Source organism: Palaemon carinicauda, chromosome 37 (genome assembly GCF_036898095.1).
Source record: "Palaemon carinicauda isolate YSFRI2023 chromosome 37, ASM3689809v2, whole genome shotgun sequence".
Lineage (NCBI taxonomy): Eukaryota > Metazoa > Arthropoda > Malacostraca > Decapoda > Palaemonidae > Palaemon > Palaemon carinicauda.
This window is the reverse complement of record NC_090761.1, coordinates 18,719,877-18,741,115: the sequence shown is the minus strand read 5'-3', so window position 1 is coordinate 18,741,115 and position 21,239 is coordinate 18,719,877. Positions and strand designations below refer to the sequence as shown.

Here is a 21,239-nt window from a genome sequence, read left to right as displayed (position 1 = left end):
AATAAAGTAAAGAATCTACTGCCTAATCCCCTTCAGGGAAATAGTTCCTCCATGTTCTCAAAGAATCAAAGGGCCTGAAGATGTATTAGGAGTTCTATTCTAGTAAGCTTTCAGAGTGTTAACAGGGCACAGGGAGAGATCCTGAGGGAGTGGAACAATCTTCCACGCAGTCCATCTAGACTGGGGATCCTCATTCTTCTCTAATAAACGCCTATCTGGAGAGAGCAAGACCTCGCCAGAAGAAAGTAAGTCAATATGACCTGGCTCTCTAAATAATGCCGAGAGTTCAGATATTCTGGCTCCTGAAGCTAAACTTACCAAGAATAACGTTTTCCTAAGAATCGTTATGTAGGAGCATGAGTCATTATCAGTGTCAGAAACCAACTTAAGGACATCATTTAGAAACCAAGAAACCGCGTGTTGACAGGTTGCCGGTTTTAGTCTAGCACAAGCTTTGGGAATAGATGAGAAATATGAATCCGTAAGATCAATATTGAACCCGAATTGAAATATTTTCTTCAAGGCAGACTTAATCGTAGTAATAGTACTAGCAGCTAGCCCCCCTTCAAACAAAGTTCTGAAAAAGGTAACTGCCAGATTGGCAGTCATTGTCTGAACCTCCGAGTCCCTCAGAAACCTTGCTAACTTTTTAACAGCAGAATCATATTGCCGAAGGGTGGAATCCCTCTTATCCGATTCTAGGAACAATGTGTTGAAGTGGATCGATATCAGCATCCTTCTGAGCCGCAAATTTCATGAAGTCCATAAAGTTAGGGCACTCAGAATTCTTGAGGAAGCTGACACATTGCAAGTTTGTACTGTTTGCGTCAACACTGGGTAGGGGATCCGGCGAGGACGGAGACCTAGTTCCACCAAGAGGGGAAACCAATTGCTTTTTGGCCAGTTGGGAGCCACGAGAGCGATCTGTCCTTGCAAAGTCCTGAGCCTGTCCAGAACTTTCATCAACATGTTTATAGCAGGAAACAGGTAGATCCTCTGCCAGGTGTTCCAGTCGAGGGACATGGCGTCCGTGGCATAAGCCAGAGGGTCCAGGTGGGGGCTACGTAACATTGGAGTTTGTGGTTTGAGTCCATCGCGAAGAGATCCACTTGAAGATTCGGAACCTGCTGGCAAATCCAACGGAATGATGCTTGGTCCAGGGACCATTCCGACTCCAGGGGAGTCGTCCGGGAAAGTGCATCGGCCGCAGACGTTCCTGACGCCCTCCAGGTGAACTGCTGACAAATGCCAATGGTCCCTTGTTTCCAAGGAAAAGATGGCAATCATTACCTGATTGATGTCTCGAAATTAGTCATTTGCCCTGGATCGCGAAACTCGATTGATGTCCTTCAATTTGGCTTTCAGTAGGACGTCTGTGACGGAAGCAAAGTGGAGTGAACCTAAGACCCTTTCTTGGTTTCTCCGAGATGTAAATTTGACCCTGAGAAATTTTCTCGTGCCCTTTGCGATCTCTTTCCTCTTCTGCGGGGGAATCGACAGTTTGTGGGTGGTCATATCCCATTGTAGACTTGACCACTGGAAGGTCGACGCCGGAATCAGGCGGGACTTTTTGAAATTCACTCGGAACCCTAATCGTTCCAGAAACTTTATGACCTTCCGTCGCCTCGCTACATTCCCTGTTGCTGTTGGCCCAAATAAGCCAATCGTCTAGATAGGCCACTAACTGTATTCCTTGAGTTCTCAACTCTTGGACCACTGCCTCCACTAACTTCGTGAATATCCTGGGAGCGATATTGAGGCCGAACAGCATCACCTTGAAGGTGTATGTCCGTTTGCCAAGCTTGAACCCCAGAAAGGGATGAAAATGACACGCTATTGGAACATGATAATAAGCGTCTATAAGATCGATAGTGGTGGCGACGGCCCCACGAGGAAGTAAGGTCCGTACCTGCGAGACGGTCAGCATATGGTACTTGTCGCATTGAATGAATGTATTCAAACGAGACAGGTCGGAGTCTTTCTTTGGCACACTGAATAAGCGACCTTGAAATTTTGAACGCTTGACCTCCTTTACCGCATTCTTGAGAAGAAGATCTTGGGCAAAATCCGTGAGATCCGCCGTTGGACTCTGATGAAAAGTGACCGGTGGAGGGGACCCTTGAATCCAACTCCACCCTAGGCCGTTGGATACTATGCTGTGTGCTCATTTGTTGAACGTCCAACGTCTTTGAAACAGAAATAGCCTCCCCCTACCTGAGGAGTCTCATTGGGTCACAGAAGGTCTGCTACCACGGCTCCCTTGGGATCCTCTGCCCCTCCCGGAAACTCGACCACCTCCCCTGTAGCGAAAAGGTCCTCTAGACCTACTCCCTCTCGTTTGCCTACTATACCCTTGGACCAGGCCTTGAGATTCAAAGGCAGGGTTAAAAGCAGGCGAAGTCGAGAAGGAAGTCGAAGGCTGAGGTGGCTGGCTTACCAGCACAAACTGCTGTTGGGGCTGAGGTTTAGAGGCGGATGGCTATCGCATCTGGGATACAGGCACTGCCGGTACCACAAGTTGGGTTTGTGAACCCTGGAAAGGGAGAAATCGTCGGCCTTTTCCTGCCCTGTAAGTGCGTCCCAGCGGATTAAAGTTTCCTCTTAGGAACGAGACCCCACCTAACACGAAGGGTCTGATTGACACTGGCTGCCTCACTGAGGATGCCGTTCACCGCATCATCTGGGAAAAGATCTGCCCCCCCCCCCCCCCCAGACCAAGACTTTTATCAACCTGTTAGGCTCATGTCGAATGGAAGCCTCCGCCAAGACGTGCTTCCGGCACTCACGACGAGCGACAGCGAAGTCGTATGCGTCACACTGAAGCGTGTGAAGCAAGGACTTTGTTAGGATCTTAAAGAGAGACTCATCAGCGTAAACTAAAGAAGACATCACCGCCATAGTAGCCGAGTTAATAGACCGACTCAATCTGACTCTAGCTTCATACTATGTCCTGATCAACGAATCTGGCAGCCTGGGAAGGCGTTCACTGAACTGTGCGGTCGCACAGTCTGGAGCCAACTTCCCCGCCGTGAAGGTCGCCGGTGCATCAATCCAGCAGTCTTGGTCCCCTGGGAAGAGCAAAAAAGTCAGGTCTGTCTCCCGAAGTTGTGGCATAGGTTTGTCCTCCATGGCTGCTTGCAAAGTAAGATACACCACTTTGGTGGTGCACGGAGTAGGAGTTTGTTCCTCAACCACAAACGTGGTATACGTGCCCTTATGAGGGGTTAACTTGGTATTCATGCATTGCCATTCAATCAGGGTCCGGACCCAGGCGGACTGAGCCTGCTCCTTCGTGAAGATAAGTCTCCTTCGACACTTTATCCACACTGACAAGTGCGTCCTCTGTCAAGCACGCGTAACCTGGGAAGGGGAACTGCATACCCGGCTGGTAGAACTCAAAGTCCTCAACCAGACGGGTACCACAACCTTCAATAGTCAACAAGCCCTCTGAGAACGGGGCATGAAGGGCCAACCTTCACGGGTTGCTCTTCACAAATGCCGGGAGCTTTGATGCATCCGGGACCACAAATTGCTGTTGCTGTGGGAGGCCGGACCTCAAGAGATTCTCCATCATGGTCTCCTGATTCTGTAGTCGTTGGGCCAAAGAATCCATCGACTGAAGACGATCAGCAATAGGACCAATATGGGATTGCACAATACTCTCCATCTTCTCCATAAGCTGGCTCGAAAAGGACACCGGATCAAAAGCCAGTTCCGGGGACTTAGCCTTTGAGCTCCTCACTCTCGAGCCCTAAGCCGTTGAGGAAACCTTTTCCGAGACCAATGAATGAAAAACCTCTTGCACCTTATTGTGTGAAAACTTTTGATTTGATTTCCCGTTCCCATATGCCTTAGGGAGAGCGTGGCATAAAATACTATTACAATCATTGCAGACTATGTCAAATGTAGTATCCTATCTGTTGTTTGTAGGAATGATTTTTATATTTTTACATTTTCTTTTCGGGCATTCCACAACATTTGCTATAGCTTCCAACTGTGTATTATATATAAAACTAACGGCATCAAAATCTGTAAACTTCTCTTCTTTATTTGCATCAACGATCGACATCAGCTTTGCTCGTACTAGTGGGGGTGGAATAGAGGGTTCCTCAGTGGAGGAAGATGTGTTGTTTTTGTTGTTGTTGCTGTTCTTTGCTGTATTGGTGACGATGCCACAGGTTCAATAGTTGAGAACAAAGTTATAGCTGTTAAATCTCTATCCTCCTCCATCACAATATCATCATCGTATACTGCCTGTGATAATTGTTTATTTGCCACTGTATGTGTAGTTACTCCCACTGTTTGTTGCTCCAACACGTGGTCGACTTTGCATTCAAGGACTGTATCTCGAATGTAACTATGCTTATTTTCACATCTAAATTTTCTTATAAGGGCTATCTTTTCCCTATTCTTAAATATGGTTCTTCTATTGCTTTTAGGCATGATAAATACCACTGCAGTTCACTTACATTATTATTATTAAATGCTAAGCTACAACCCTTGTAGGAAAAGCAGGATGCTATAAGCCCAGGGGCCCCAACAAGGAAAATTGCCCAGGGAGGAAAGAAAACAAGGAAAAATTAAATAATTTAAGAATAGCAACAACATGAAAATAAATATTTCCTATATAAACTATAAAAACTTTTAACAAAACAAGAGGAAGAGAAACTAGATAGAACAGTGTACCGGAATGTACCCTCAAGCAAGAGAACTAACCCAAGATAGTGGAAGACCATGGTACAGAGGCTATGGCACTACCCAAGACTGGAGAACAATGGTTTGATTTAGGAGTGACCTTCTCGTAGAAGAGCTGCTTACCATAGCTAAAGAGTCTCTTCTACCCTTACCAAGAGGAAAGTAGCCACTGAACAATTACATTGCAGTAGTTAACCCCTTGGGTGAGGAAGAATTGTTTGGCAATCTCAGAGAAGAATCCGTAAAGAATAGGCCAGACTATTCGATGTCTGTGTAGGCAAAGGGAAAGCACCGTAACCAGAGAGAAGGATCCAGTGCAGTATTGTGTGGCCAGTCAAAGGACCCCATAACTCTAGCGGTAGTATCTCAATGGGCGGCTGGTGCCCTGGCTAACCTACTACCTAGAAGAAAAAAATGTGACCACACCCAGAGTGCAAGGCACTACACTTCCTTTCAATATGAGTTTGTAGTAAACTCTGAGACTATGAGTAAGCGTTGAGGTGTGTGTGTGGCGACTAGTAGTGAACAGAGGAGCCAAACGTATGATTTATAGTGAAATATCTCCCCTATTCTATTAAGATAGTACAATTATCAAAGGTTACTGGGAGTTCAAGAACACGGTGTCATGTTACTATGATGGCCTTGGAGTGCCATATATCTCTAGCACAAAAAAACGCTATAACTTGGTTATTTATGGGAGAATTAGTATGATACTTTTTCACGTGATTCTTTAGTTGTGGTGCAGTTCACTACCCAAAAAATCACAATTTTTTATATCCATGAAAATTAACGGCGGATGATCCCCTTAATGACGCCAACTGTACCACTTCACCTGTCACCTCCCCTGATCATGCACTCCTACAGGAGTGCTACCTTCCCTGTTCATGCATTCCACAGCACCACCACCTCACCTGTTCACACGGACATACTGTAAAACCCGCAAACACCAAGGGCTGACTATAAGTGTCATCGACAGCCTAACTGGTTGCCTCAAACTTGGAGGAGTGACTTTTGCTGGCTTGCTTTCAGAAAATAGGAAAAGTGCCTCAGTTCACCCTCATCTTTGCCTTGCAGGTAGACTGATAGAAGAAGGGAGTGACTTCCTGTGGCTTTTGCGAGCTGGTTCATGCCAATAAATATGGGGAGCGACACAACGTCCAGACTTGCTTGCCTATTTCGCTCATGATATACAGTACCAGAATTCGCCCCATCCTGGCATAAATGGAGACCTTACAAGAGGGTTGCCAAGAAGGTATTCAGACAATAATGGTCTACAATACTCTTACGAATGGAATAGAAGACCTTCCTGTTAAGTTCTCCAGATGCAATTTAGGTCGGCCACAACTAACAGTGTATAGTTCATCAAAGGAATTATGACCAATCTCTCCCTGTGGACCTGAAAGACACGTACCCTTGAATTCAATCTCACTTCTGGTGTCATCTTTGGGAATAGCAGCTACTTTAATTCCCCATGCTTTGGATTGGCTATTATTCTCCAAGTGTTCACATTGATCTCTTTTAAGCACTTTCAATCTGCACTCGCATACCAACGGTTCTTATCTATTGCTCCTTACTAGCCTTCTACAAGGAATCACTTCATCATCGAGACAGGCTCCTTGCCTCTAGTATCAATCTATGAATTAAAATATATGGGAGAATATTCTTTTGGACTGCCAAACAGAGGGCGTAACATCTGTGAATACCTAAGCATGTCAGCTATGGGAGTTTCCCAAACAATCATAGCAAGAGTACAGTCAAGCCTTATTCTTCGAGATAGTTACAGACACAGGCCCGATAGGCAAATTTTCGCAAATAAATACTACACTAGGGCGGGCTAACTCCTAACCTTAAAAGTCACTGCTCCATGCCATGAGCAGGTGCCCGAGCTGATGATTAACACAGTAAATACTACCTAATATTGTTTTAATTTGGTTTCTACAACATTTTTTAATCATATGTACAGTACAGTATTGTGTTAAGGTAAAGTTTGCAGAGTTGTCATCATCCCCTTGCTGCTCTGTATAACGAAACTTCTTCCTATCTAGTAATACTCTACTGTAACCTGATACTCACTGATACTATAGGGTATATTACTGTAATATATGTACAGTAATATTACTACAGTACAGCTTAACAGTACTTATTGAAAGTGTTTGGTGTTTTCGTCAAGACTTGTAGCTACTCGAGAAGCGTGACGCAACTTCTTATGTGTTGTCTCTTGCGCAGTATGTTATCTATACTTTCTTAAACAGAAATACCTTTTATTTTATAAACTAAAATCTTCAATATTTTCTCTCTCTCTCTCTCTCTCTCTCTCTCTTTTTTTTCTTTATTTCTTTCCGGGCTTTATTTCATGGGTCTGATTCATGCATTTAAGATTGGCGGTTTTCCTCCTTTTGGTTTTGGGCACTGCCTGACGACTAATGTCCAGTATGCTTGTTCGTCTTCTTCCATTGGTTGATCATATGTATTCTCTGCCAATCGCCTTCAGCCCACATTGCTCTGTCTTGGGGGAGTCCTGAGTATAACGTCGGTAATTGTGATGTCTTCTTCGCTCTCGAAACCTGAATATCCATTAGAGGTTTGTCCCAATTTATATCGTTTCTGGTTCAGTATAGTCCTTTATCCATTCTTGTCTTTCCCGCTGACTTTCCAACAGAATGTGCGCTAGCGGAAGTTTGTTCGTTAGGTCTTATTGTTTGGTCATTTGGGAGGGATAAAACTAAGTTATCCATGCCATCTTAAGAGTCAGAAGCTCTTTGTTTTTCAATTCTATTAAAGAATTCACAAATGTCTGGAATGTCATCTTGTCCGAGACATTCACTAGATGTATTAGGTATGCATTTGGCAGGTCGAGGACTTGTTTCAATATTATTGACGGTTGGAAGTGTTGTAGGAGTTCATGCTTGTACTTGTCCATCTTGTAGTTGCTTCTCTAACTAGGAGAGATTCGCTACTACTAGAATTGAGTACACTCTCGGGTATATCGTCGTTCCATTTTTCGTTTTGCTCTCTTGAGTCCTTGACAATTTGTACATTGGGCACTGGGGAGAGGTCCATGATTACATCGCACTTGTAACACCACAGATCTCGATGTCTTTCACACCAATCAGCAAAGAAGGAAAAAATTGTTGTGAAGATCATATATGATGTGATGATCTAACAAACTTTAATGTGAAGTGACGAATATTTTACTTTACGTCACAAAAAAATAGTGTGTTCGTCACATCACGTAATAATTACCTGGTTCTGGGGTTAAGATTTTTGACAATTCTGATAGAGGATCCTCTCCTTTGGAGTCAAAACACAAGTTTGCATAACTGGATATCTCTTGTGTATGTAGTGTGAAGAAGTTCTCGAAGCCAAATGACATCATCTCTGGGAAGGAATGCTCTTTGTAGTCCCCATCACTGTATTGTAGAGATGATACCCTCTTCAATTCTTATATACCTTATAGTCCACAGCCACATAATCATAGTGCCTTTTGGAGCCCAGCTGAACGTTTGGTGAACTACTCTCTCTTGGGGAGTGCGAAGAGCATGGCCAAACCATCTCCATCTACCCCTCATCATGATCTCATCCACATATGGTCCTCGACTAATCTCTCATAGTTTCATTTCTAATCCTGTCCTGCCATTTTAACTCCCATTATCCTTCTGAGGGCTTTGTTCTCAAATCTATTAGATCTATTGGATATTGTTTCATTGTCATACCATGACTCATGTCCACAGAGTAACACTGATCTCGGTAAACTGATATATAGTCTGATTTTTATATGTAATATCAGGCACTTTGATTTCCAAATTTTACAGAACCTAGCCATTGTCTGATTTGTTTTTTTCAATCTTTCACTAAGCTCTAATTCTAAAGGCCCTGTATTCCTAACTACTTAAATAATTCTACCTCATTAATCCTTTCTCCTTCCAATAATATTTCATCTTCCATTGCATACTCATTTCTCCTCATCTCTGTCTTTCTTCTATTTATCTTCAGCCCAACCTCGTGTAATATTTCATGCAATTTGGTAAGTAAGCATTGCAAAACTTCTGGTGTTCTGCTAACTAGGACAACATCATCGGCAGGCTCTAGGTCTGCTAGATTCCTATCACCAATCAATTCCAATCCCTCTCCACCATCTCTGGCTGTTTTACGCATTACAGAATCCATGAGGAGGATAAACAACATAGGTGACAACACATCCCTTGGAGTACTTCGCTGTTCACTGGAAATTCATTTGATAAGACTCTATTAACATTAACTTTGCACTTGCTATGCTCATCAACAGACTTGATCAAATTTACATTTTTAAGAGGAATTTCATAATGACGCAGGTCTCTCCACAAAATTGGCCGGTGCACACCATCAAGGGCTTTTCATAGTCCACAAATGCCATCAAAAGTGGATGTCTATATTCTACACATTGCTGTGCAACATGTCTCAAAATCAAAATTTGGTCAGTGCAACTTCTACCTTTTCTAAATCCTGCTTGTTCATCTCTCAGCTTTTCATCACTTTCTCTTCAGTCTCTTTAGAATAAGCATACTACTGTATATATTTTCATAACTGACCTAGCCTAAGTGTTATGGTTCTGTAATTATTGCAATCAGTCAGGTCTCCTTTTTTTTGCCTTTTTCACCAACACTCCTAACTCCCATTCATCAGGTTTTGCCTCTTCATGCCACATTCTACTAAATTATCTTGTAAGTAATCTGGAATTTTTGGCCAGTAACATTTCTGCAGTTATTCCATCATATCCAGGGCTCTCCATTTCTTTAGTTTTTTAGGATAGCTTCGACTTCAAACACACTGAATTCATTCATGGGCACATCAAGGTCTTCATAAGCTTCAGGTATATCAATCAAATTATTCCCTTCATATCTCCTATTCATAACCTCACTAAAGTGTTCCATCCAACAATGTCTTTCTTCATCTTCTGTTGCTATAACAGAAGCAGCTCTCTTTTTGATGGATATATGCTTCTTTTTCTTTGCCTCAGTCGAGAATTCATTAATTCTATGAGCAATTCTTACATCATAGTCACTTCCTGAATTCATAGCTTTGTCAGCCTCATCTGCTTTACTGTAGAAATATTCTCTCTAGTCATTCTTGGCTTTTCTTTTGATCTCACTATCAATACTGAAATACTTGACATGCTTTACCTTGTAATTTCATTACTTCCTCGAAAACTTTCAACATTCAATTTCTGTCTGTCTCCTTTTTGTAGTATCCTACTTATCATTTGATATCCATGCCTTTCTCCTTGTAACTGCGTGTCCCAAGACTTCACTACCAACTGACTGATATATGTTCTTAATATCTCACTATTCTTTATTAATCTGTTTTTCATCTCTTAAAGTTTCTAAGACTGTAAATAGATTCCTACATTCAATTGTTTCTCTGTGCTCTTCTTCTGAAAGCTTATTTGTATCAAACCTAAGTATTCTTTCTATCTCTCTGTTTGGTGCTTTGTTTTAATTTCAGTGTGGCAATGAGGAGCTGGTGATCATTACCAATATTGGCACCCCTATAGCTTCTTACATTTCGCAGAGTCCTCCTTCTCTATTTATGGCAATGTTATCTATTTGATTTTTGTAAATGCCACTTGGCGAAGTCTATGTATACTTGTGGATGTTCTTGTGTTGAAAAAAAAGAGTACCTCCAATGACAAGATTGTTTGCTGAACAGAAACTTATGAAATGTGGTCCATTTTCATTTGAAACTATGCCAAGACCATCGACACCCATCACATTCTCTATCCCTTGATTATTTCTTCCAACTTTAGCATTGAAGTAGCTAATCACAATTTTCATATCTCTCAGGGATCTCATTTATTACCCTCTGCAGTTCTTCATAGTATGCATCTTCCCTTTCTTCAGGGGAATCATTTGTTGGGGCATAACAAACTATAATAATCATATTGTACTGCTTTGATTTAAACTTTGGTAGTAACAATCTACTATTTACAGCTTTCCACTCGGTTAATGCATTTTCTGCTCTTTGTGTCATCATCATTCCTACCCCTTCTCTTCCAACTCCATCTGATCTTCCTGAGTAGATATATATATATATATATATATATATATATATATATATATATATATATATATACATATATATATATATATATATATATATATATATTTCCTTGGTCTAAAGTTTCCTTACCAATCCCCTTACATCATGTTTCACTTAGGGCCAGGATATCCAAACTATATTTCATAAATTCACTCTCCACTTGCTGTAACTTCCCAATCTGATTCATGGTTCTAGCATCCCAATTACCTATTTTCAATTTTTCTTAGTATTTATAAACCAGGAGATTCTTAGCACCCCGCTACGCCCGAGACCGGTGTCCATTCCGTCATCTCTTTCCATGACTGACTAAATCCATAGAGGATTCATTGGCTAGATACATCAAAGGATAGCCAGTTCCTTTTGATGTGCAGTGCCTTTCTAACTAAGGCAAGTATGCCTTTGCCAGTCCATACTAATTCTAGTAAGATCAACCGCCAGGCATCAGGGGGAAAGGTGGAGGGATAGTTTGTCCATCACCTTAAATCCAATCCGTCACCCGGCTGCCAGTGACTTCATCTAGATTTAGGGGGGCATTTCCTCCACACCCAAAGCTCTCATTACTCTACCAAGTTGCTCATCCGCTTATACGAGTATAATTGTTGGCAAACATGGATTGCTAAAATATACAGCCTTGTACTTATTGGGTTTGATAGTTAATCCTGCAATTCTATCACTAGTAGCATAAACTTCTATGTTTGCTACAAGATTTTTATTAATTTGCTCTATTTTCTTTGTCCGTTTCATGTCCTCTGAAACAAAATATATGATCCTATTTTGATTCTATTTGAGTCCCCAGTGCTTTTAATTTCTTTCAATCCTATTATATCCCAATTTATTTATTTCAATCCTATTATATCCCAATTTATTTATTTCAGTTCTTCTAGTAATATAGCAAGATCTTTCCTAGACAAGGTCCTGACATTATATGTAGCAAGGTTCAGTACTAAAGGTGGCCTGTTTTAGTTTTAGTTCAGAGATTCTTAGCACTCCCTCCAGTGGAATGTAGCTGCCTGCTACCTTGAGCAGTAGTTCCACTGACGCTGAGGACTGAGGGTCAAGACTGGGTTTTGATGTACATGTCTGGGTTTGGCCAGTGTTTATCTCCATGCTAGCCACTGCAGTTTAGTGATGGTGGGAGATATTTGTCTGATTGCTAACAGCAAACCAACCTAGTATGGCTGGCCCTGAATATAGAGTTTTGCTCATCATTGCAATTCGCGAACCCGTTCACTTCTTCATTTAAGCATTGAAAGAAAGAGATTTTAAAGTCTTAAATCTGTAAATTCACTTTGAGAAAATGAAAAACTTTGCTTTGAAAAAAGGTAACCTTTAAAAGTGATTTTATATATTGATGAAATAATACGAATAAAAAAAATAAGAATGCTAAGTATATTTTTATGTACAGCTTTTAGAGCATGATATTTTCTTTGAAAGGGGTTTTAAATACAGTAAAAAGAAAATAAACGGAAAAACAGAAAATGGTATGGAGTAGGAATTTGAAGTAACCCAAAATAACATAGTTTTAATTGGGCTGAGTCACACCCCAAAACTGTAGTAGGGTTGTAAGCATTTATTGTTATTGGTTTGATCAAATGCTAGTAGGTTGGGTAAGGCACCTGCCGCCCATTGAGATACCACTGCAAGGGCGTTATTGAGTCCTTTGACAGGTCAGATAGTACTACATTGGATCCCTCACTGGTTACAGTTCATGTTTCCTTTGTCTGCACATTCACCAAATAGCCTGGCCTAGTCTTTACACATGCTCTTCTTTCCTCATACACCTGACAACACTGAAAAAACTGGAAAATTCTTCTTCATTCAAGGGGTTAACTACTGTATATTAATTGTTCAGTGGCTACTTTCCACTTTGTAAGTGTAGAAGAGACACTCTAGCTATGGTAAGCAGTTCTCCAAAATGAAACTATTGTTCTCTAATCTTGGGTACTGCCATAGCTCCTGTATTATGGTCTTTCACTGTCTTTTCTTACTTGAGGGTACAATATTCTATGTTTCCTTATTTCCTAATGTCAGTGGGCTATATTATCTGTTGGAGCCTTTGGGCTTATAGCATCTGCTTTCCCAACTAGGGCCGTAGATTAGCTAGAAATAATTATAAGAAATAATAATGTCTTCATTATTTTCAGAAATACTGGGAGTGGCCGTCGTGCACCTGCTGAAAGAAGAGTTTATGTATCCAATATCCCATATGAATATAAATGGCAAGACCTTAAAGATCTATTCCGGAAAGAAGGTAAGAACGATTTGATATTATGTCTTGCTTTTTGTGAATAGATTTATATCAGTGGAGCTTTCTTCAGGTTCACTAAATTTATGTTTCATAGGTCAAGAGTCATAGAAATAATAATGTTTTATTTCTTTTGAAGAGAAAGAAGGAGTTTTGATGAAGAAACTTACTTTTTGAGAGGTGCTGCCTGGTCTCCAATTACTTCACTGTGAAAGGCTAGAACAGGGAATCCAATACAACATAAATACCAAAGAAATATTGTCTCCTGCTCTAGGGTCAGTCTATCAGTGTGCAAGGCAAGGACTTGGTGTGTCTTGGGTAGACCTCACAAGTTCAGGCTCATTAGAACTTGCCAAAGCACCTCAGTAGGGGAATATAATTTTTTATGAGTGTTGTCATACAGGGCATCGTAGAAAGGGACCATTGCTCCAGTCCTTGACATTGTGGCTACATCACAACAAACCCTCAAATAAAATTTAAGGTTGAAGGTATATAGGAGTGCACCACTCTCTTCCTTGATGCTAGGGTGATGGGAGGGTTATTAAGACCACATAATGCCAACCCAGCATTGTTTTTCCTTCGTCAAAACTCCTTGTTCCAACATAAAAGTCAAACCCTTTCACTTTACTATGAATATATTGTTCTGGCTTGCTGGAAAACTAGCCTTACACTTTTATGCAAGGTACAACAACTGGGATAGCGGGCAGTAGACCAGCCACCATGCTCACACTCGCCTAGCAATCACGTCACTTTTTCTTTTTAGCTCGGTGGAGGAGGAAGTGTTTTCTGTTTCCACGGCTAACATTGAACTAGCTGTAAACAAAGTATTCTCGGGCGAGGGGTCGGTAGGTGATGGAAGCAGGTGAAGGAGAAGAATTTTCGTGATTTATTGCTTTGGCACCTCATTTCCTCCCCACGTCTTCTTTCTATCTTTTTTGGAGGACAAATGAGCAAGAGTGTCAATTGTTGATGCCCAGTTTTGAAAGGCCCAGCTTCTTCAACTAACAAAGCAACAACATCCACGACCTTAGAGGAATATGTTGTTGCTGCTTGTGGCAACTCTGCCTTCCTGGGAGCTTTCAGGTCTCCCCGCTAAGGAACGGCTCGTAAAGTCTCTTGGACAGAGCGGAAGCATACATCTACCTCTCCTAAGGTTGCCCTTGGCCTTCCCCCCTGAGTGTCTGTAGGGGTTTTCTCTCCAGTAGGTCTTGGGCCCCAAGCTGATGCATTATCCAAAGTACCTGTTGGGCTTGTGATCCCTTCGGGGTGAGTAAACAGCTGAGCTCGCACAGCACGCTGGGTTTCCTTGGCAGGAGAAACTTTTGTTTTACCTCCCTCATCTCCTTTGCGGAGATATTCTCCAAACTCCGTGGCAGCAGAGGAGTTGCTGACAGGGTCTCCCCACGCATACCTTTATAGTGCTTGTTCCTTGTGTGTATCTCTTATTATTCATTGTTGTAGTGGTTTGCGGACTGTGGCCAGAAGTAGCACCCGAACTGCCTAGTGTCCGAATGCCGACCACAACCCGATGTTCACTACACAACAAATATACAACGGTGGAATACCCAGAAACATAAGTAACAGGTCAAGAGAACGGAGCTCTGGGCACCAAAAATTATGTAGTGGTTTGCGGCCTGTGGCCAGAGGTAGCACCCGAACTGCCTAATGTCCGAATGCCGACCACAACCCGACATTCACTACACAACAAATATACAACGGTGGAATACCCAAAAATCTGGGTAACAGATCAAGAGAACGGAGGTCTGGGCACCACCCCTTGATTTATATTGGGCAAGGGGACCCAGCTAGAATCTTGCTTTTTATCTTCCCTTTCATTTAACATGCTGGATTAACAGGTAGCTTGACCACTGATTCATTTCTGGGAAATCAGTAGTATGTATATAGCTCTATATTCTTTAGGTAAGATGGTTTTAAGCTCAAGAAAAAATGTTAGAACATTAGGTGAAAGGAAATATTGTTTGTACTGATAACTGGACACAGTGTGGGAAAATAAATTATAAATAACTTAACTAAAAAAGCAGTGGCTGAGGAAAGGGCAACATGAGGAAAGGTTCTGTAACTAAATTCAGACTTTACAAAAACAAGACAAATATTTTTTTGAAAATGAAACAAAAAATTATTCACATGCTGGACACTCAAGTTTCCAACCACCCATAAGAAAATATAAATTTGTGAAAATACTGTACTACAAGAATTTTGCCTGAATCAATACTGTCCTTTCAATATCTAGTTCACCACTAAGCTGCAAAGTCACTTAAAATTATTGTAGTTTTGAACAGTACGGCCGCATACTATGCCGTGCAGGTCTCTGCGGGCCCACAATAACAATGTCTCGAAAATTTTGTCAACAATAGTAGAGCCTAAATCTCTCATTCGTGGAAGGGGTTTTGAATAAGTCTGAAACAATTCAGACTAAACTCGAACACAGTCACTCTTCTCCTAACATCTGAATTCACTTCTTGGGCCTCCAACCAGATATGCCATTTCAATAGCTCCTGTTAACTATTAATGTTTATGACACACTCATATAACACGGTAGTTTACTTCTAGTTAAAAGGCAAGATAATATGAATACAGAGCAGCATCACAGACTACTACACACTGATAACAGGCAATAATCCACAGTCATAATGTTTTGCGATACATTGGATTCCAGGGACGGATGTACTCACTCTTTTCTATATACATACAGTAGTCTGAAAGATAAACTTCCCTTACACTCCCTACCGAGTGTAGCGGGCTGCTGTCAATACCTGGAAAGGAATAATAACAGATTAAGACATCTTTGGAAAGAGGGGTTTGAGGGATACAATAAAATACAATAATGTGTTTCATACCATATAAATCAAAAAATGTTTTACATACACACAAACCATTAAAAATTTTTTTAAGGCACAAACCCCCATATATTGCACTGTCACTTACATTACTATCATTTTCTGTTTGCCCCTCTTGCCATGGCAAGAGATGTTCAATGGAATTACCATGCGAGTACAGTAGGGAGTGACTATCCTCCCAGTGGGAGAGATATTGTTCTCGTTGCAAGAAACGAACTAAGCGAGGTCACACTTCTTTTTCATCTTACAGCAATGACAAGTGCAGCGGAAGTTATCCCACAACCAGGTCCTTCATTTTTAGGAACCCGCTGAGGCTCCAGTCACAGATGACGACCATAATTTTGTTAATGTTATATCACCCAGTGTGGATAATGTGCAGTATAATTTTCAGCCTATACCTGTAGCAGGTCCTTTGGCTACAGTTGCCGTGCTCCCTGAGCCAGATCCAATCTCTGTACCCTTAGTCCTTGATTATCCTATGATAATATGGGTGATCATCTCCCATTAGTTTTTTGAATGGTGAACATGATATGGCTGACTATCCAGAGATCTTTCCGCTCTTTGGAAGTACCTCCATTCCGAGAATTGAAAGTCTCTCCACGTTTCCCGTTCGTGGAACCCTAGAGTTGACCCTGCCATTTCCCTTCGTACAGATGCAGCCTTGTTGGAAGATCCATATTACCAGTCTCCAGCTCATTCCCATGAGCCAGGTTTGCTTCGTCCATCCATTTATTACGATGGTGGTTGGACCGCTTCGGCGCTATCTACACCCCAAAACTTGGCAACATCAAGCTGTTCTAAACAATTGTCTTCTTCTCCATCTAAGCGTACTAGTGCTAAAAAGTCGTGTAACAAAACTGACATTAATTCCCTGATCATTATCTTTGCACGCTTCAGCCAGGCCGAACATTCAGTGTAACAAGTCTGTACACGCTGTTGTTTCTATGTGTGATGAAATCGTTCCACACGTTGCCATTCCTACGCGTGATGAAATTCATCTGCGTGTGCGTCAGGCCAACAAGTACACACGAGTTGTCATGCCTACTTATGATGATGTCACTCCACGCACCGCCATTTTAACACTTGAGGATATTCCTCCGCTAAGCAGTCACGTTGATGCACAACATTAGCTTCCTACTACTTCCCAAGCTGGTTTACAAACTGCATTCCTTAGAGATGTGCTACACTGTTACCTCTGCATTCTAAAGGGTCATGCTACACTGTCACCTCTGCATTCTAAAGTTCCCTGGAATTTTATAAATAACAGGCTAGATCTAAAGTTATGCAAGTAACAACCCATTACTTTACCTGAACAACCACAAACTGCTTCCTTGCCTAATGTTCGTAAGGCCTCAAAACGTTACGCATTCTTTTGAACAGCAAAAATATCTTTCAGATGAATCTTCTTTTCAGGCACTGGAGATAGAAAAGGTGCTGGAAGCTTTTCCCCCTTTCCAAAGAGTTGCACCCCATCATGCAGATGATGTCATCTTTGCCTCACACTGCTGCTAGACGTGAACATTCTTATAGCAGGAGTGAGCTGGAATCCTCTCATTCTCTCTTTGCCTCCTATTCCTGCCACAATATGAATGTGGCAAGGGAAAGGAAGGACGTCCGAGGAAAAGTTAAGACTCAAAGATGAACGTCCAGTTATCCTGAAAGTGGAACATCACTTGACCATGATATTGTCGCTATTAATGACTCTCTGGAGAACCTCGCTGTGCACGCATGCACCAGCTCAGCTGATGTAGCCCCCTCGAGGTCCCGATGTCTTGTTCCAGAAACACTGCTATTTATTAAAATCATGTTTCTTCTGTCGTTTGGATGGCCTAGATATGCCTCCTCATGTTCAAACCGTTAACAGTCGGTGTGTTATTGATTCTATATTCCTGCCATTACAAAGTCCTTGGCATAGGTTTGATATGGCGATCTCTAACCAAACTAGAGATATGCTAGATTTGTTTAACTTCAAGTCTCAGTGCCTGAAAATTTCCTTAGGGCCAGCAGGTCCTCAAAGTTACCGCCCTTGGCCCTTTCTTGCTAGAGTCTTTCGTTTAGCTCTGGCATCAGCAAAGAGTAAGTGAGATTCTTGGCCTGTCGTACGAGATCTCACACTCGAAGGGCTGGCGAGAAACTACTTTCAGATTCTTACCCTCCTTCGTAGCCAAGACTCAGAATCCAGCTGTTTGGGACCCCAAAGTGGAAGGGTTCTCAGTGCCAGCTATCCCTCGCTCGGACAACCCGAGGGACTTGCAGTATGGCAGTATTTAGAGAGGACAGCTAGACTTCATCCGGAGATCAAGAGTCTGTTCATTTTCCTCGGGACTGTGAAGAAGCCAGTCTCCAAGAACACTTTCTCCATCTGGATAAGGCAAGTGATCGTCAGGCCCTACAGTAGTGCAGGGGTCCCCTTTCCAGGGAAGCCCAGACCCCACAGCATTAGGGGTCTAAATACTTCTTTGGCGTTTGAGAAAAACATGGCAGTGGGCCAAATCCTGAGGGCAGGTACTTGGTCTAACCAGTCGACCTTTACGGCTCACTACTTGAAGGACTACTCGAGAAAGTCCCTGGGCGGGTTCTCGCGGGTAGTAAGTCCATGAGACACAGGTTCCTTCCTGAGCCCCCTTGTTCTTCCTTCCCCTATTCCCTTACCGGAAATGACTCGGGTAGCCCCCTAAAATTGCCATGGGATACACTATCATTGGAAGGACATGTCTCCTAGGATTCTTGCAGAAGTGAGTTACAGTGAACCCTCGCTACTTCGCGGTTCGACAATCGCGGATTCACCACTTCGCGGTTCGACAATCGCGGATTCACCACTTCGCGGGGTTTTTCCATAACCCATATATATATATACATATCGCGGATTTTCCGGAAAATTCGAAAATACCGCGAAATCTGAAGACCCCCAAATACGATATTTTGTTACCTGTAATTCCATTAATACTGTAATTAGTAATATCTGCTCTTACTGATTGTTCATTGCATTACATATGATATATAATTCAGCACAGAAAGAAATAAAACACGAAAAGAGAATGTGATCATACGATAATTCAGTACGTAGTAAAATTAAATCGAACATGAAACGCAAATCAGATGCAGTCATACCATATTAGAATGGTGTGTACTGTAATGGATGTGCTTCTTTTCCATGAATCTTTTGTATGTATACGTACGTAGTACAGTACTGCATCCAATAATATTCTTTGTTGCAAAAATCACATTTCGAATAAGCGTACGAGAGAGAGAGAGAGAGAGAGAGAGAGAGAGAGAGAGAGAGAGAGAGAGAGAGAGAGAGAGAGAGAGAGAGAAGCGTAAAATAGCGTACGTAAAGTGTGTATTATTATTATTGTTATTATTATTATTATTGTTGTTGTTGTTAATAAAATTATTATTGTTATTATTATTATCATTATTATTATTATTATTACTGTACAGTATTATTATCATTATATATTATTATTACGGTATTGTACTTAATCTACGTACGTTCAGTATGCGCGGGGCATCTTCTATGAGTAGGTAACCAACGCATCATAGTACTGTAAGACGGGTTGTGATTGGTTCAAGCGCTGATAGATGACGAATCAGAACTCAAGTTTTGTTATCTAGCCTGTGATTGGTGTTTTGCCCGCATCTTCTACCCGCAGCATCAAAGTTCTCGCGGGGCTGGATCGTTCACTCTCTGTTACCGCGTATCGCTGAGTAGACGTTCTTAAGTTTGTGAAGTTTAATCTGTGCTGTGTGCGACCTTTTTAAGTTGAACTTTTTGTTACAGTACTGTACGTAAATCCTACTGTAATGGCTCCCAAGCGTTCTGCTTCTCTTAAGGCTGGTAGTGAGCCTAAACGCCACCGAAGGATGATGACGATAGCTGAGAAGGTTACGCTTCTCGACATGTTAAAAGATGGTAGAAGTTACGCGGCCGCCGGCCGCCATTTTGGCATCAACGAATCCCCCGTTCGCTATATCAAAAAGGACGAGGCGAACATTAGAAAGACGGCTGCAATCACCTTTAGCAGATCAGCGAAGCGAGTCGTTACAACGCGTAATAAAACGATCGTACGCATGGAAGGTGCTTTAGCTGTGTGGATTGCCGACTGCCGGAAGAAGAACATAGCGTTGGATACGAACACCATCCAAACAAAGGCTTTGAGTTTATATGAGAATTTTGCTGCAAAGGAACCTAAAGACGACGACGGCAACCATGCTGAAGATGATGATGATGCAGATGATCCTCAACCAGGGACATCCACTGATTCCCAGCCTCAGAAACGTTTTTCCGCAAGCAAAGGATGGTTCGCGAAGTTTCAGAAACGCTTCGCCCTGAAAAGCGTTTCCTTGCATGGGGAGTCTGCTTCCGCTGACACTGCCGCTGCTGAAACTTACGTGAACCAGACGTTCAAGAATATTATCGCCGAAGGTGGATACAAGCCGGAACAAGTCTTTATATGGATGAGACTGGCTTGTTTTGGAAGAGAATGCCGTCGCGAACTTTCCTGTTCAAAGAGGAAGCCAAAGCCTCTGGCTTTAAGGCATTCAAGGATCGCGTTACCCTCGTGATGTGTGGCAATGCTGCTGGATTTTTGTTAAAGCCGGGGCTTATTTATAAGTCGAAAAATCCTCGCGCTTTGAAAAATAAAAATAAGAATCTCCTTCCCGTGTACTGGATGCATAATCAAAAAGCATGGATTACGAAGATGCTGACCTCCAACTGGTTCCACCAGTGTTTTATCCCGCAAGTCAGTAAATATCTCTTAGAGAAGGGCTTGCCATTCAAGATCCTTCTCCTTATGGATAACGCTGGTGGACACGCAACTGACCTGTCGCATGAGGGCATTCAGGTTGAGTTCCTGCCACCCAACACCACGTCATTAATTCAACCGATGGACCAGGGGGTTATCAGGGCGTTCAAGCCCCTCTACACGAAGAATACCTTGGCGGACCTCGTTGCGTGTGTGGATGCTGCCCAAGATGACGAGGATGAAGATTTTAACTTGAAGGCGTACTGGCGGCAGTACACCATAGCCACGTGCCTGCAGAATATTCAGAAGGCACTTCAAGAGATGAAACCTGCAACCGTGAATGCGAGCTGGAAGAAGTTGTGGCCCGATATTGTTTACGACGACAAGGGATTTACTCCGTCGGAAATCCAACACTCTGCAATACGGAAATCTGTGCAGTTGGCTGCCATAATTGGAGGTGACGGGTTTGGCGACATGACGACTGAAGACGTCGACGAGTTGTTGGACTGCCATTCCCAGCCCCTAACTGACGCAGACCTCGAAGACCTGACGAAATCGGCAAGTGAGGAAGAGAGTGATACCCAGGAAGAGACCCAAGAAAATGTCGAAGAAACGGCT

The 21,239-nt window shown here is 42.3% G+C and overlaps 1 protein-coding gene across 4 annotated transcripts in view; it reads left to right on the top strand.

The window, feature by feature from the left end:
• The window catches only part of LOC137629480 (myelin expression factor 2-like), a 100,996-nt gene that overhangs the window by 37,830 nt on the left and 41,927 nt on the right, over positions 1 to 21,239 (top strand). For all 4 annotated transcript variants that reach the window (XM_068360810.1, XM_068360809.1, XM_068360808.1 and 1 more), the window contains exon 3: positions 12,915 to 13,021. In XM_068360810.1, the coding sequence (XP_068216911.1) occupies positions 12,915 to 13,021 (107 nt within the window). The remainder of the gene's footprint in view (positions 1 to 12,914; positions 13,022 to 21,239) is intronic.